The 15488-nt window shown below is 35.7% G+C and overlaps 1 protein-coding gene across 3 annotated transcripts in view; it reads left to right on the forward strand.

Moving 5' to 3' along the window:
- Positions 1 to 15488, forward strand: part of UBE3A (ubiquitin protein ligase E3A) — a 96550-nt gene that overhangs the window by 14443 nt on the left and 66619 nt on the right. The window contains exons 2-3 of one of the 3 annotated variants that reach the window (XM_029950625.1): positions 10494 to 10556; positions 12701 to 12819. The exons of 1 other annotated variant lie outside the window; for it this stretch is intronic. In XM_029950625.1, the coding sequence (XP_029806485.1) occupies positions 12800 to 12819 (20 nt within the window). In that variant the 5' untranslated portion in view covers positions 10494 to 10556; positions 12701 to 12799. Of the gene's footprint in view, positions 1 to 10493; positions 10557 to 12700; positions 12820 to 14417; positions 14489 to 15488 lie in introns of those variants that run through there. One more of the 3 variants, XM_029950627.1, reaches the window with a different exon arrangement.

Consider the following 15488-nt stretch of genomic DNA (forward strand, 5'->3'; position numbering starts at 1 on the left):
TTTTCTACAGTGACTGTACCCATTTTACATTCCTACCAGCAATCACAAGGGTTCCAGTTTCTCTACATCTTTACTAACACTTGTTATTTTGTTATTAAAAAAATAATTTTCATACTCAAGTGATTTGAAATGTCATGGTTTTTACATTTGCTTGATGATTGATTTTCAGATTTTGTGTATTTGCTGGCCATGTATGTATCTTTGTGAGTATCCAAATACTTTGCTCATTCTTTTCAGGATACAGATTCTTTGTTAGATATATGTATTTCCTCTGTGCCATTACTGATTGTTTTATTTTATTCATTACTAAGAGAAGAAGAAAGTATAATTGTGAACCTGCTATCTTTTCTTCCGGGTGTGTCCATTTTTGCTTCATGTATTTTGAAGCTCTGCTATTAGGTGCATTTATATTTAGGAGTGTTAGGTTTCTTTAATTAGTTGATTCTTTACTGTTTTGAAATTTCTCTGTGTTTCTCTGGTAATGTTCCTTCTCCTGAAGTCTACTTTATCTGGTATTAGTATAACCACTCTTCCTTTGTTATGATTCATGTTTGCATATTATATCTTTTGCAACTTTGTCATTATGTGTAATGCCTTTTTTTTTAATGTTTTATTTATTTTGATACAAAGAGAGACAGAGTATGAGAGGGGGAGGGGCAGAGAGAGAAGGAAACACAGAACTGGAAGCAGGCTCCAGGCTCTGAGCTAGCTGTCAGCACAGAGCCTGACGCGGGGCTCGAACCCACAAACGTGAGATCTGACCTGAGCTGAAGTCGGAGGCTTAACTGACTGAGCCACCCAGGCGCCCCTGTATAATGCCTTTTAAATAGTTATAGTTGCATCTTGCTTTTTGATTGGTTTTTGCAATTTCTTGCTTTCTCAGTGTTCACTCCATTTACATTTATTGTAATTATACGGTTGGGTTTAAGACTAAAGTTATTATTTGTTTTCTCTTTGTCCCATCTATCCTTTTCTTTTTCCCTTTCCTGTTTTCTTTTATATTGAGCATTTTTATGGAAGTCTGTTTGATTTCCACTATTAGCTTATACCTTATTCCTCCACCCCAGTGGTTGTGCTAGTACTTCCAATATGTCCCTTATTATATTTTATATTTCTCCCTTCAGAAATACACCTTTTAAGAGTATATTGTAAGAATTTTAGTCCAGATTTTGTTTACTGTCTATTATCCTTTTTTGGTATTGTAGTCTTATATTTCTATATAATTTATAAACTCCACTTATTTGTACTTATTTCTTTAAACAGCCAATTGTTTTGTAAAGAATTTAAAAATTTTAAATTTAACTTTAAAAGCCATGTTATTAAGACAAATTTATCAACATTTTCTTACATTTATGCTCATGTTTACCATTTTCATTTTTCTTTGTGTCAATTTCTTTATGTAGACCCAGGTTTCTATCTTGTGTTATATTCCTTCTACTTAAAGATTTTAAAATATTTTGAAATGCAGGACTGTTGGCCAAAAAAATCTTTGTTTCTATTTGTATGACAACACTTCTATTTCACTTTTATAATTTTATTAAAAAAATATTTAAACTCAACAGATGTGAAATATGAATGTAATTCCACAATTAACATTTTGCTTTATGTCTGATCTATCCATCTGTTAATTTGTTTTATTTTTTTTGATGCTTTTCGAAGTAGGTTGCAATTATTTGTATTCCTCATCCTTCATTCAGCATGTATATTGTCAACTAAAACTTAGTAATTTAGTATTAACTAAATTTAGTAGATTGAATTTAGCTGAATTTAGTAAACTCCAGTTTTTTTCTTTTTCCTTTTTTAACATTTATTTATTGGGGGCTGGGAGTGAGAGTGCGTGCGTGCGTGCCAGGAGGGAAGGGGAGAGAGAGAATACCATGCAGGCTTTGCACCAGCACATGGAGCCTGATGCAGGGTTCAAACTCAAAAACTGTGAAATCATGACCTGAGCTGAAACCAAGAGTTGGACACTTAACCAAGTGAGCCACCCAGGCGCCGGTCCAGTTACCTATTTCTATGTAACGATTGTTACCTGTAAACATCAACATTTAGTTTGCTTATAAATCTGTACTTTGGGCAGAGATTGGCAAGCACAGCTTGTCTTAGCTTCAAATATGTTGGTTGGAATGGTTTAATGACTAGGGTAACTTGATAATTGGAGGCTGGAATCATCTGAAGGATTGCTAACACATCCTGGAGATTGATGTTAGCTGTCAGTTAGGACTTCATCTAGAGTTCAGGTCTAGAATACTTACATGTTGCTTTTGTATGTAGTTGCTAGGCTTCCTTGCCAAGTGGCTGGCTTACTCAATATATGGTAGTTAAATGCGGAGAGTATCTCAAAAGAGAAAGGCAGAAGTACATGGCATTTTTATGACCTAGCCTTAAAAGACAGAGGATCATACTCTCTTGATTGGAAGAATCACAGAGGCCACTCAAATGCAACAAGGGGTCTACACCCAAACACCTGATGGGAGAATGCCAGTGTTAACCTTGTAAGAGCATGTATGATACGTTATATTGTAGTGGCTATCTTTGAAAAATAAAATCTGCTACGTATATCATTTCATGAATTTTGACAAATAGGTACACCTTTACAACACAAAGTCCTATCAAGTTACAGAACCTGTACCGTTCGTAGTCAGTACCTGTCCCCACATTACTCCTCCAAATCAACCATTGTTCTGATTACTTCCATTCTAGATTAGTTGAGCTTGCTTTAGCATTTCATATGAGTAGTATCATAGTATTTATTTGTATGAGGTTTCTTTTACTCAGCATAATTGAGATTCATCTATATTGCTGCATATATCAGTTTGTAACTTCATTCTTACACTGTTGGCAGTGCCTAGCTGTTATGAATAAAGCTTCATTGAACATTTATGTGAAATTGTGCATGGATATATGTATCTTTTTTCTTTTTTCACATGCATGGGAATGTGATTATAGGTTATATAGTAGTTATAATACCAGGTCATTCCCCAAATCAGTTTGTTTTGTTTTACACTCCTACCTTCAGCATATGAGATTTCCAGTTACTCTGTGTCCTTGTCAACATTTACAGCTGTTAGTCCTTTTGATGTAGCCATTTTGGTAGATGTATAGTAGTTTCCTTTCATATTTGGAAGGATATTTTCACAATACATAATTCAAGATTGGCGTGTTTCTCTTTGAACCTTTGTTTCTGATGAGAAGTCTGTAGTTATACTTCTCTTTTTTCTCCTCTGTACTTAAAGTCTTTTCTCTCTGGCCCCTTTTTAAGATTTTATCACTGGTTTCCTCTGTGCTTATCTTGCTTGAGAATTGTTGAGTTTTTCTGCTTTGGGATTTTTTTGGATTTGGGCATTTATGTTTTCATCAAATTTGAAGAAATTATCAACTATTATTTCTTTATCTTTTATTATTTATTAATTACTATTTTTAAGCTTGTTTGAGAGAGGGAGAGAGAGAATCCCAAGCAGGCTCTGTCAGAGTGGAGCCCAATGCAGGGCTCGATCCTGCAAACTGAGATCATGACCTGGTACAAAATCAAGAGTCAGATGTTTAACTGACTAAGCCACCCAAGCACCATTTGATACTGTTTTCAGGTCAAATATTTCAGTTTCTAGAATTTCCATTTGATTTGTTTTTGTGTTCCATATCTTTATTCATATAGCCTTTGAATTTTTGAGCTTATTTATAATAGTATTTGAGAGTCCTTATCTACTGGCTCCATCAGTTCTTTCATTTCAGGGTCCATTGATTGGCTTTTCTGTGGATTCTAGGTCATAATTTCCTGTTGCATATTTAGTAATTTTTTAATCAGATGCTGGACATTGTAATAATCTGTTGTTGAAGGACTGGATTTTGTGTCTTTTTTAATTAAGAAATTTTTTTATGTTTCTTATTTTTTGAGAGAGATACAGAATGAGAGCAGGGGAAGGGCTGAGAGAGAGGGAGACACAGAATCTGAGGCAGGCTCCAGGCTCTGGGCTCTCAGCACAGAGCCAGATGCAGGGCTCGAACTCACGAACCCCAAGACCATAACCTGAGCTGAGGTTGGGCACTTAACTGACTTAAACAACTGAGCCACCCAGGTTACCCCTTCTGTTGTCTTTTAGAGTGTTTTGGTAGCCAGCTAAGTAACTTGCTGGTCACCTTGATCTCTCAAGGCTTTGTTTAAAGCTAGTTCTTTACAGATGTCCCCAGTGTCAGTGTATTTTCACTCTGGTTAGGGGAATTTAAGGATCTCCCAGTCTCATATGAGCACTGGGGATATTTCAACACACTGCTTCTCTTTCTCCAGCTTCAAGGAGTCTTTTACTGTTTAGAAGCGGACTTAAAGGGCTGCTAAGTGGCAGATTTCTGGAATCTTTTCTCTGCATAGTTGCCGTCCTCTGTGGCATTCTGTCTTAACAAATTCTACCCACTTCAGCCTCTGGAACTCTTGGGTGCTTAATTTTCACTTTAGTGACACTGTTGTCCTATGATTAGCTTTTCCCTTCATTCCTTGCAGATAGGTACCTCCAGATAGAAATCAGCATTGGGGGGAATCACTTCATTTCTATTTTGTCCTCTCATGGATCACAGACTTACCTGGAAACATCTGTTTCATATATGTTGTCTGGGTTGTTTTGTTTTGTTTTTTATAAGAAGCAGGTGTTAAATACTTTTGGATCTTTCTCTGGACTTACCTTCTGTTCCACTTACCTATTTACCTAGTGACAATACCTTATTGGGTTTTTAAAAGTAAACTTTTAAAAAGTTAACTTATTTTGAGAGAGAAAGAGAAAGAGAATCCTAAGAAGGCTCCATGCTGTCAGTGCAGAGCCCAATGCAGGGCTTGATCCCACGAACTGGGAGATCATGACCTATGTCAGATGCTTAACGGACTGAGCCACCTAGGTGCTCCTAAAATAATCTTTTGATTGAAATACAATATACAGACAGAAGAGTGCATGTAAAATGTACACATAGCTTGTTGACCTTTACACACTGAGCACATGTTTAGCCAGCATTCAGATCAAGAAATGACATCAGCAGCTCCTTTGAAGCCCCTTATACTTTTCGTTACTATCGCCTCTCCCCCAGGAATAACCACTATCTTGACTTAGAATAGAATAGATTAGATTTGCTTGTTTTTATGCTTTATATAATTAGAATCCATCACATTTAGTTGTGTGTGCGTTCTCTCACTTAACATATTTTTGGCATTCATCCACATTGCTCATTGTAGTCATAGGTAGTTGATAATAGTTGTGTATAGTATTCCAGGTTAGGAATATACCATGGTTTATGCATCTTGCTGTTGAGGGACATAATTCAGTCACGTTTAGTTTGGGACTACAAAGAATATTGCTACTCTAAACATTCCTCTAAATACATGCTCATTTCTGTTTATGTACATAGAGAATTTTTAAGTCAGAGTATGCATATATTTAGTTTTAGTAAACACTCCAATTTTTTAAAAGAGTTGTACTGATTTTAATTATACTCTTTACTGTTCTATGGTTTAATCTCTGGTAGAACAAATTTCTTGGGAAAAAGACATTCTTTTATTAGAAAATGGTGTGTTTGGTCTTTAACATTTTTATTAAATTGGCATTGGATTAAATTTGTGTTGATTGGGAAGAAATGATACCCTTCTTTGTACATGAATTCCATTTGGAACTAGTGCAAAATCTGTCCTCAGGCAATGGATCCTGATTTTTTTTTTTTTAGAATGGAGGCGTGTCAAGAGAACATACAGCATAGTCTCCATTACTATGTAAATAAAAATATGGATAAGATGATCCCTACCATGAGCAAGTTCTAATGTACATTTGTCAATAGATAGCTATAATTTAAGGTAGAACATAATAAATACAGGGTAGAAGTTATTAAGTTACTTAATGGTATTAGGAAGCTGTAGTAAGACCCAAAGACAGTGGTTATTTACAGAAGAGCTTAGAGAACCCTGTGAGATACAACCTTTAGAATGAGTAGAGTTTTTAACAGGGTATGGTAGATTGCTGGGGGATGGAGGTTAGCAAAGGATAAGGAAGTATTTCTGAGTGAAGTGTCCTGAGAAATAAAAACGTGGAAGTCAGAAATACAGATGGAAATTTTGTAATAACCAGTAATCCAGTGATGGGACTAGATCATCCAGTACTTGGTAATTATGTTATATAGTAGGCAGTAAGTGTTACATGAATTGGGTAGGGGTCAGTGATAAGGACCTCATGGTAAGTGGAGTTTGAAATTTATTCTGTAGGCTTTGGGAAAGCATAATTTGAGCTACAGAGTAATATAGACAGTGTCAGGGTTTTAGCAAGAGATATTCTAGCAGAGGGAGTAAAAGATAAAGGCAAATGGGAGGAAGAAATGAGGGTCTGTACTCTTTTGGTATGCAGGGGGCAAAAAAGAAACCAAGAGATATTTCAAAGATAGAGTCTATAGAATTTGTTTATAAATTAGAAGTGTGGTACACAGGAATGAGCATTGTCTCTAGAATCAGACAACTTGGCTTTGAGACACAACCTTTTATTTAGTAGCTGAAGGACCTAAACCAAGTCCCCTAACAAAACTTCCTTCCTCTTTTATAAGATGATTATTCTGAGAGGATCTTCAAGAACTAAAAGTATAAAAATGAATGACCCATCGGGCACCTGGGTGGCTCAGTTGGTTAAGCATCAGACTTCAGTTCAGATCATGATCTCACAGTTCGTGGGTTTGAGCCCCTCATCGGGCTCTGTACTGACAGCTAGCTCAGAGCCTGGAGCCTGCTTCAGATTCTGTGTCTCCTTCTGACCCTCCCCTGATTGCACTCTGTCTCTCAAAAATAAGTAAAAAAACATTTAAAAAAATGAAAAATGAATAAGCCAGAGTCTGGACTGGCATATTTGGGTCAAATTGTGTATAGTTTGATCTGAAATGTTTGGAAGATTTGGCTTTATTCTGACAACAACTAAAAACCAACAAAGGAAGAATTGGGATAGTTTTGAAATATGGGGGATTTCTGAGGTAGAATTAGTAGCATTGGGTGAGCAGTTTGCTGTACCAGGAAAGAAGGAGCCTTATTCTAAAGTTATCTTCAAAATATGACTCAGGGGCACCTGGGTGGCTCAGTTTTAAGCGTCTGACTTTGGCTCAGGTCATGAGCTCATGGTTTGTGAGTTAGATCCCTACGTCAGTCTCTGTGCTGACCGCTCCAAGCCTGAAGCCTGCTTGGAATTGTGTCTCCTTCCCCTGCTCATGCTCTGTCTCTCTCAAGAATAAACATTAAGAAAATAATAATAATAAAGTAAAATATAACTCAAAATTTTCCTATTTGGGTGACTGAGCTGATAAAGCTATTAACTCACAGCTACTATTATCTCTTAATCTGTGCGACAAATCTTGCTCATGCCTCAGAGTGTAGTTAACATGTCACTTAATGAAGAATGCCGTCCGTTTTCCTAAATTGTCAGAACTCTATATGCATTTACCATATGCTGTGTTTCTCCTTAACAAAAATTATGCATTGCAATTACATTATTTATTGTGTTTTTTATTATTTGTGCCCATTTTGCCCATCACATGAGGACAAGAGATTATGTCTAGTTTCTTTACCACTGTGCCTTTATCCACTTCATATGCACTCAAAATCTATATATATAATTGATGTGTAACACTATTAATTTCAACTAGTAGACATTTTTTGAATGAATGATTAAGAATTTGAAGTTTAACAAGTTTCAACCCATACAGCAGTTAGGCTAAATAAAATGAAAGGGAGAAAATAAAGAATGGCAACAATATTTTCATTCTGTAGCTAGAAGGACAACAGGATTAGCCATGTTGGAATGAGTTTTTGGGAAATAATGGAATTTAATTATATGCTAATGATACTTTGGAGGGTATGTATATCAGTGGTAATTGAGAGTAGCAGGCTTATAACTTGAGATAAAGACTTAAAGATATAGAGTTAGGGATCCTAAGTATAGACATGCTATAGAAATGGATGGCATTGCACAGAGAATTAATTTAGGTTCAGAAAAGGGGCTAGTGCAAGAAACTTGGGTGACCAAGAATGAGGCATAGGAAGATGAACTAATAGAAGACCTAGTTGCTGTCTTAGAAGAATATAGGTGGCTACAGGATTATGAAAGCCAGTAGAGGTGAGGAGTACTCGTGTGAAGTGTTATAGAAACAGTAGGATTAGAGGCCACAGTATTTAGAATACACAGCAAAGATGATCACTTCTATAAGAAAAATGTCAGTAGGTGGAAGGTTTTGTATATAAGCAGTTGAGGTAATAATGGTTTTCAGGTCTTTCCAGCAGTTAGTTAAAGGGAGGAAAATAAGGAACTGGTACTCAGAGGTTAATGTAGTTGAGGAGTTATGTGGAGAGTACTATATGAAAGTAGTATTTAAACATTTTATTCTAACAACAGAATGGATGAGGAAAGTCTTCAGTTGTGAAATTTATAAATTTACAAAGCTTAAAAGTGTCAACAAATAGCCTTACCCATAAATTTAAGACATCATAACCATGGTTCGAAGGCAAAGAGAAGTGCTGAGGGAATACAAAAATGATGGAAAAGGTAGCCTGTGAAATTAAGTTTTGACCAGGGTTAGAAGGAAGTGAAGGAAATAGGCTATTGAAGGGGAGGTGAAGGACATAACAAATGTAGTAATAATACACAGACCTATGTCTATGTGTGTTTTCATATATAGAATGAAAATTAACAGATGGAACATTTTGGGAATAAATGAAAATGTTAGGGGGACAGAATGAGTTAGAGGGAATGTAGATGGATAAAGGATAGATTACATTTTTATTCTTAGATTATTAGACTGGGCTTTCTGTTAGAGAGGGACACATAAATAAACGCACTAGGTCTGGTATTAGGGTGCTAATGGTTAAATTTGCAAAGAGACTATCATTTCTGGTGCTTAAAGTTTCTCTTATCCTGTATCACACTAGATTTGGTATATTTTCCTATGATTATGTGTTTCCAATCTTCTAAAGCACAGTATTTCAGATTGGGATCTGTGTATCACCTGAAATGTATGTTAAAAATACAGATTCATGTACCCCCCACTTTATGCACTGTCTCAGTCTGAAAGTAAAGATCAAATATCCATTTTTTATAGATTTCCCTAGTAGAGTCTATTGTGGAATAGATTGAGACTTGGTTCTCTAAGGTTTTAAAGCTTGGTTAATTTAAAAAATATATGCCATGTATTCATTTTCTATCATCAGCCTACAACACTAGATGTGTTTATATTTGTTTTATTTTTAGTGAGAGCCCAAGTGAGCAGGGGAGGGGCAGAGAAAGGGAGAGAGAATGCCAATGAGGTCCTGTACTGACATCACGTAGTCCGATGTGGGGCTTGATCCATAAACTGTGAGATCATGACCTCAACCAAAATCATTGGATGATTAACTGAATGAGTCACCCTGGCCTGCCCCACCCTCAGCCCCCATGGGTTTCCTAATCTTTGGGAGTTGGTTTCTTCATATATGATCAAAGGAATGATTAAAAGACTGCAGTTCTTATTCCACTGAGAAATACAAGTGAGTTAAGAATTTACAGTGATGGGGCGCCTGGGTGGCTCAGTCGGTTGAGCCTCTGGGCTACAGCTCAAGTCATGATCTTGTGATTTGTGGGTTTGAGGCCTTCGCCAGGCTCTGTTCTGACAGCTGGCTCAGAGCCTGGAGCCTGTCTTCGGGTTCTGTGTCTTGCTCTCCGACCCTCTCCTGCTCATGCTGCCTGTCTGTCTGTCTCTCTCTGTTTTTAAATAAAACATTAAAAAAAATTCACAATGATTATTTGGGTGTATGTTTTAAGCTCAGAATTTGTTTTTTGATGGGGTATGGTATTTTTATTTTGTTTCGCCCTGGGTTTTTTGGGATAAGTTTTGATAGACGTTATATGTTTGATTTAAGAAATAATCATTGCTTCCATGTATTGAGCTCCTTTTTTTGTGCCAGGTAGCATTGTCCTACATATTTATAAAACATTTTCTCTAAAACTCACAACAACCTGACACCTGAGATTCAGATATGAAAGAACCTGCCCAAGTCTTTAAATCTAGGGGTTAGTGGACAGATGCTCATAAATGTACCTAACATAGCAGATGCTCATGATAAGTTAAGATATTACATATTATGTATAAATACTTATCATAATCTTAACATATCATAAGCATCTGCTATGTTAGGTACATTTACCTATAGCTACAGTTTTCATGTATTCAGCCCTTTTGGAGGGAGGGAAGAATAAAGAAAATGACAAGGTCTAAAGTTTGAAAGCATTCAGGCAACAGGGCCTGTCTAACTACTGTTGCTTGCATCCTGGCAATAGCATTAAGGATTGTACTTAAAATATCACTCATTAAGCCATATAGCATTAAGGCAGTAGCACTTGTCTCTTGGTATGTTTTCGTATATTCATAAATATTACAAAAAAGGAATTTTGGCAAAAAAAATTTTTTTAGTTTATCCAGTTGTCTCTGAAAAGAATTGAGTCAGGTGTTTTATATTTTAGGTTAAAAATCTGTAAGAACCTGATTTTAGAATTCACCAGCTCCTCGAAGTGTGGCGAAATATGGTATGTTTCTGTTTTATTTTTTGAAATTCAAAATTGCATGCATATCGTAATGTCATAGTTAGAATAAGGACAAACATGTTTAGCAAATTTGAGTGCCTGCCATTTTTAAGCATTGGGCTAGGTGCTAAATCACTATGCTGCCAGGTAGACTGTAAGGGACATAAGTGAGAATCTGAAAAAATTAGGTTAGTATGCTGTGAGAAGTGAAATCTTATGCATGAAAAGATTGAAGGGGGCAGGTTTGGCTGTTAGATTGTGAGTTAATAATAGCTTCCATTTGTTAAGCTCTTACTATGTGCCAGACACTGTTTTGAGCAGTTTAATATGTTGGTTCATCCTCAGGACAGCCCTCTGAAACAGACCCTACTGTCTTAGTTCTCCCTATAAATGAGGCTCAGAATGGTTAAGGAACTTGCCCAAGAGTTGCTGTTTAGTAAGTGACCAAACAAGGACTTGAATCTAGATTGTCTCTGGAGCCCGTTTGTGCTCTGTTAAGCATTGGACCTCATATAAAAGGAGACAGTAGAGAGAATTTGACTCAGTAATTTTCAAAATACACCTAGCTCTTTAATGACTTAATTTACCTCAGTTGATCACTCAAGAGGTTACCTTTCTCATTATTATGTTTACAGGTTGGAAAGTTAGACTTCATTGGGTCTTCTAAATCAGAGGGAACCCAAGAGGGAACATTGTTCATTTCAGAGATGCCATTGCCTCTTTCTCATGTGACCTCAGGAATGTTCTAGGCTCTCATTAGGAGACAGGTAGCTATGATAGGGAAATCTGGGAAATTGGATTATTTTTTCCAGGGAGTATAAGTCCCATATATTATAGAGTCCCATAAAGTTACTTGAATACACTAAGGCCAACTCTCACCCTTATCTGAATTTGAAGCCCAAGTTCATAGGCTGCTGTAGAGATATGGACTCAAGCATTGATATTTCAACTCTTCTGTTAGTATTCTCAGATACCTTACTGTTTTATATTGAGTTTTGGGTCCATGCTGGTAACCACCTTCTGAGGTTGGCTGTTGTCATTTTGGAGAGGTCTTAACTATCAAGGGTATTTTTTCTTTCTCTTAATTTTTTCATTTTTTCCTTAGTTCACTTTTTGGATTTGGCCTGGATATACAGTTTGGTAGGGAAATCAAGTAGAGGAAAACTAGTTGCACAAAATGAGTTCTCAATACTGGAATATTTCAGATGTATGTCTTTGCCGGAACTATGTAAGATTAGGATGCCTGATAAATTTGAACCATGACAACCAAGAAAGTTGAGCTAAGGCCAGGTAAGGGGATAAAAAGATACTAGGCTGAGGGAGGAAGGAGAACATGTTTTTATATTTTGCCAGTCTCTTTCACAAATTGAATATTAGTAGATTTATGGCTGAGAAAGAATAGAACACATTTTCATGGCGTACCCAACCGGTTTGGGCTAATGTTAGAAGATTACTCTTCTTAATGTAGGACTAGACTTTGGGGGTGTATGTGTGTGTGTGTGTGTGTGTGTGTGTGTGTGTGTGTGTGTGTGTAACTGTAACTATCCCTTAAGCATTTGGCTTCCTGGAAAACCTTGTGACTGTTAATCTCATTTAAACAGTTGCCATAAATAGTGGGCTCTCAATCCATATTCAAAATCTTTGCATATATTGAAGTTATGAAACTCTGTATGGTAAAAACTAAATCAAACCAAAAAATTCTAACCCTGGATAGGAAGTCAGTAGATCTGAGTTTTAATCCTAGCTTTAGCACTAATTCTAAAATCTTGGGCAAGTCAATTAATCACTCTAAGTCTGCTTAATTTGTTTTGTTTTTTCCTTAAATTGTTGCTGTAGTATCTGCCCTGATTAGGTAGAGCCAAAGTTGTCATGAGACTCAAAACAAGATACTGTTGACCAAAGTGTTGTGTAAACTGTAACACTCTAAAAGTACAAGGGATTATCACCACACTTTCTCAAGTGAAGAGATCATTTAAGGGAAAAAAATAATGCTGGAAAATAGTCCCTTAACAGCATTTCTATAATTACTCTTCTGATGAATGTTGCATTGACACCTGATTTGAAGCTTTGAAGATTTTTTTTTTTTGAACAATGAATTGGATTTATATATTAAAGTGTTCTAACTAAAGATTTGTTTAATTTATTAGAGTTATTAAACTACGCTCAGATCAAGTTAGCAGCTAGACTGGTGTGACAACCTGTTTTTAATCAGTGACTCAAAGCTGTGATCACCCTGATGTCACCGAATGGCCACAGCTTGTAAAAGGTAATTTTGAATGTTATTTTACAGCCTTTAAAAAGGCTGTTATTGTAAAGTAAAATATGTGCTGTAAGAAATGAAGAAAATGTATAGTTGGCAGGAATAGTGCAACTAGGAGAGCTAAGTGTTAATGTGCTTCTCCATTTAAATATCCTTTGTAAAATATTTTAGGCTTCCTCCCCCTAGATTTATCTGTATAAGTAAATAAGAAAGTATTGCTCAAAAATTTCAAGTTTTTAAATAAACAAGTTATGAACATTATAAAAACTTTGGTAAAAAAAATTCCCAATGTGCATTTTAAGATGTGCCTTTTATGTGGTGAGAGTTTTAACTAAAATACTTCTCTAGAAATTTTTACAACTTCAATAAAACTTGGTATAATTTCCTCTCCTAGAGAGTTATTGTGGAGGTAAAAGGAGTAGCTTGCAGACTGGACAAGCTGCCCCCATTATTGTAAGTGAGCTTCCATTTGAATGTTCTAGCTCATGCAGCGGTATGTGAATTACTAGGCATTTTGTGATCAGTTTTCTGTGATCCAAATCAAGACTGAAAATTGAGACCCTTCCAAGGTTTATTTTTTATTTTCTAATATTACTTATTGTTTATTTTAAAATGTCTTTTCTGGTTTGTTATTGTGACAAACTAGGTTAACTTAAGGCAGTACTTTTTCTTTTGAGTATGTCCTGAGCATGTCGTATACTGGATCCTTACTTCCAAAAACTTGACAGTAATGAGTAAAGACTCTTGAGTAGCCAAAGTAAAGCTTGGAAACTAAAGCATGATGGTAGATATTTCATAGTTTTGAGAATCACAATCATACTTTTAGGATTTTTTTGGTAAATTATTTAGAATATAACAGAAATATAAGCGGAATGACTAGAAGTTTATTCAAACATGTACTGTTACTTATTACTCATTGCAAGAAAAATGTTAGCTAGTTCTGTATATAATCACTTTTTTCTTAATTAAAAAACCATTTCCATTTTGAGTAGAAAACAACTTGGGCTAACCATGTTTAAGAGACCAAGGATAGATCTCTTTTAGGGTAATACTCTTTGAATCCTTTCTTATTCTTTTGTTCTTCTGTTAGACTGAATTGGTTTAAATTATTTGCTTTGACTTATAAGTGGTTTTTAGTAGCTTACTTGAATATATATTAACTATATAATTTGCTGACAGTTTGATGCTAATGTTTACATATTCTCTTGTTTAGGAAACCGAGATTGGAAAACAGAGTGTAGTTACCATTTGATAATGTATTTAACATCTATCTCATTTCTCAAAATTTTGTAGCAGTTATATATTGTGCTTCTAAGACTTGGATTTGTTTTCCTTCCTGTGTCTTATCTTTTTGCAGTAGTATTTTAATTTTCCTGTCATGTCTTCATTTTTTCCCCTCTTTCTCTTCCCTGTTAATTTTGAAAGTTTTGCCGCCTACATGTTTGAAAGCTTCTAATCTGCCTCTCTTCCCTTAGTGCCAGCAGGTTTATTTTTTGTTTTGCAAGCCTGCTCTGCCTCCTTACAGTATGACATCTGATGCTGGAGGGTCGCACTTTCAAAAATGAGTCAGCTGGTACATGGGGTTATCATCAGTTTTTAGCTCTTCTGTCTGAGACATACAAACAAGTTTGGAAGCAATCTTGGGGTACTTACCCACAAGGCTGGTGGAGACCAGGTGTGTCACAAAGGTGATTTGCTTGCTCCCTGGGGAAGAGGGTGGAGTGAAATTTTTCCATTTGTGTCAATGCCAAGTCACTGCCACCTCCAGCATGCCCCAATTGTTAGTTCTAATATAACTTTGTGCAGAATTGAAAATGTAAATATACTGCAGAGGAGCTAAAATATTTGAGGTGCTGGAGTCTTTTTGTTGTTGTTGTTGTTTTGTTTTTGTTTTTGGGCATTCTTGTCCTTGGACTCTGAATGAACTGCATTGAGGGGTAATTTTGAAAATATGGTAAAGAAGTGAGATTTTTTAAAAGCTAAGAAATGTGGAACGCTGTTTTTGTTTTTTTCTTTCTTTTTTTTTCTTTTTTTTTTTGCTGGTGGCTCTGAGTTTAAGATTCTTTTGTTAAAGTTCAAAATTAGAAATTTCAAATCAGTGATAAATTAATAAATCACGTCCTTATGATGTCATTTTGTAAATTTAGCTTTTTGATCTCTATATATTTTGAGTTTGAGTGCTAGAAATCAATATTATGATGATTCATCTTACTATATATTGACCAATACTGTTTATGAAACCAAATAGGATAACAGGAATTTATTTTTTTTAACAGCATGGTAGGAATAGGCAAAATTGATTCATATCGCAAAATGAAAATAAAAGACTTTTTAGTGTAACTGGCAACTATTTATAACTGAAGTCAATTTATAATCTATAGTAAAATTTTAATATCCCAGGTTGGGATACGTAGTGCATCTTGCCAGTGTATTTTCAGGGAAAGTTAATTTCATTGTTGAACCAAGATAATCATGATTAGAATGGCAAATCTGACTAAAAGTGTCTCAAAATTCACCAAGGCTGTTAGATTTAAATTTGAATTATCCAGAGCAGAAGTTGGCAAACTTTTTCTTAATGGGCCAGATAGTAAATACTTTAGGCTTTGTGGGCCATATATCCTTGTCAGAGTTTCTCAGCTCTGCTCTTTTAGTGTTTTGAAAGCAGCCATAGACAA

Source organism: Suricata suricatta, chromosome 9, assembly GCF_006229205.1.
Source record: "Suricata suricatta isolate VVHF042 chromosome 9, meerkat_22Aug2017_6uvM2_HiC, whole genome shotgun sequence".
NCBI classification, from domain to species: Eukaryota; Metazoa; Chordata; class Mammalia; order Carnivora; family Herpestidae; genus Suricata; species Suricata suricatta.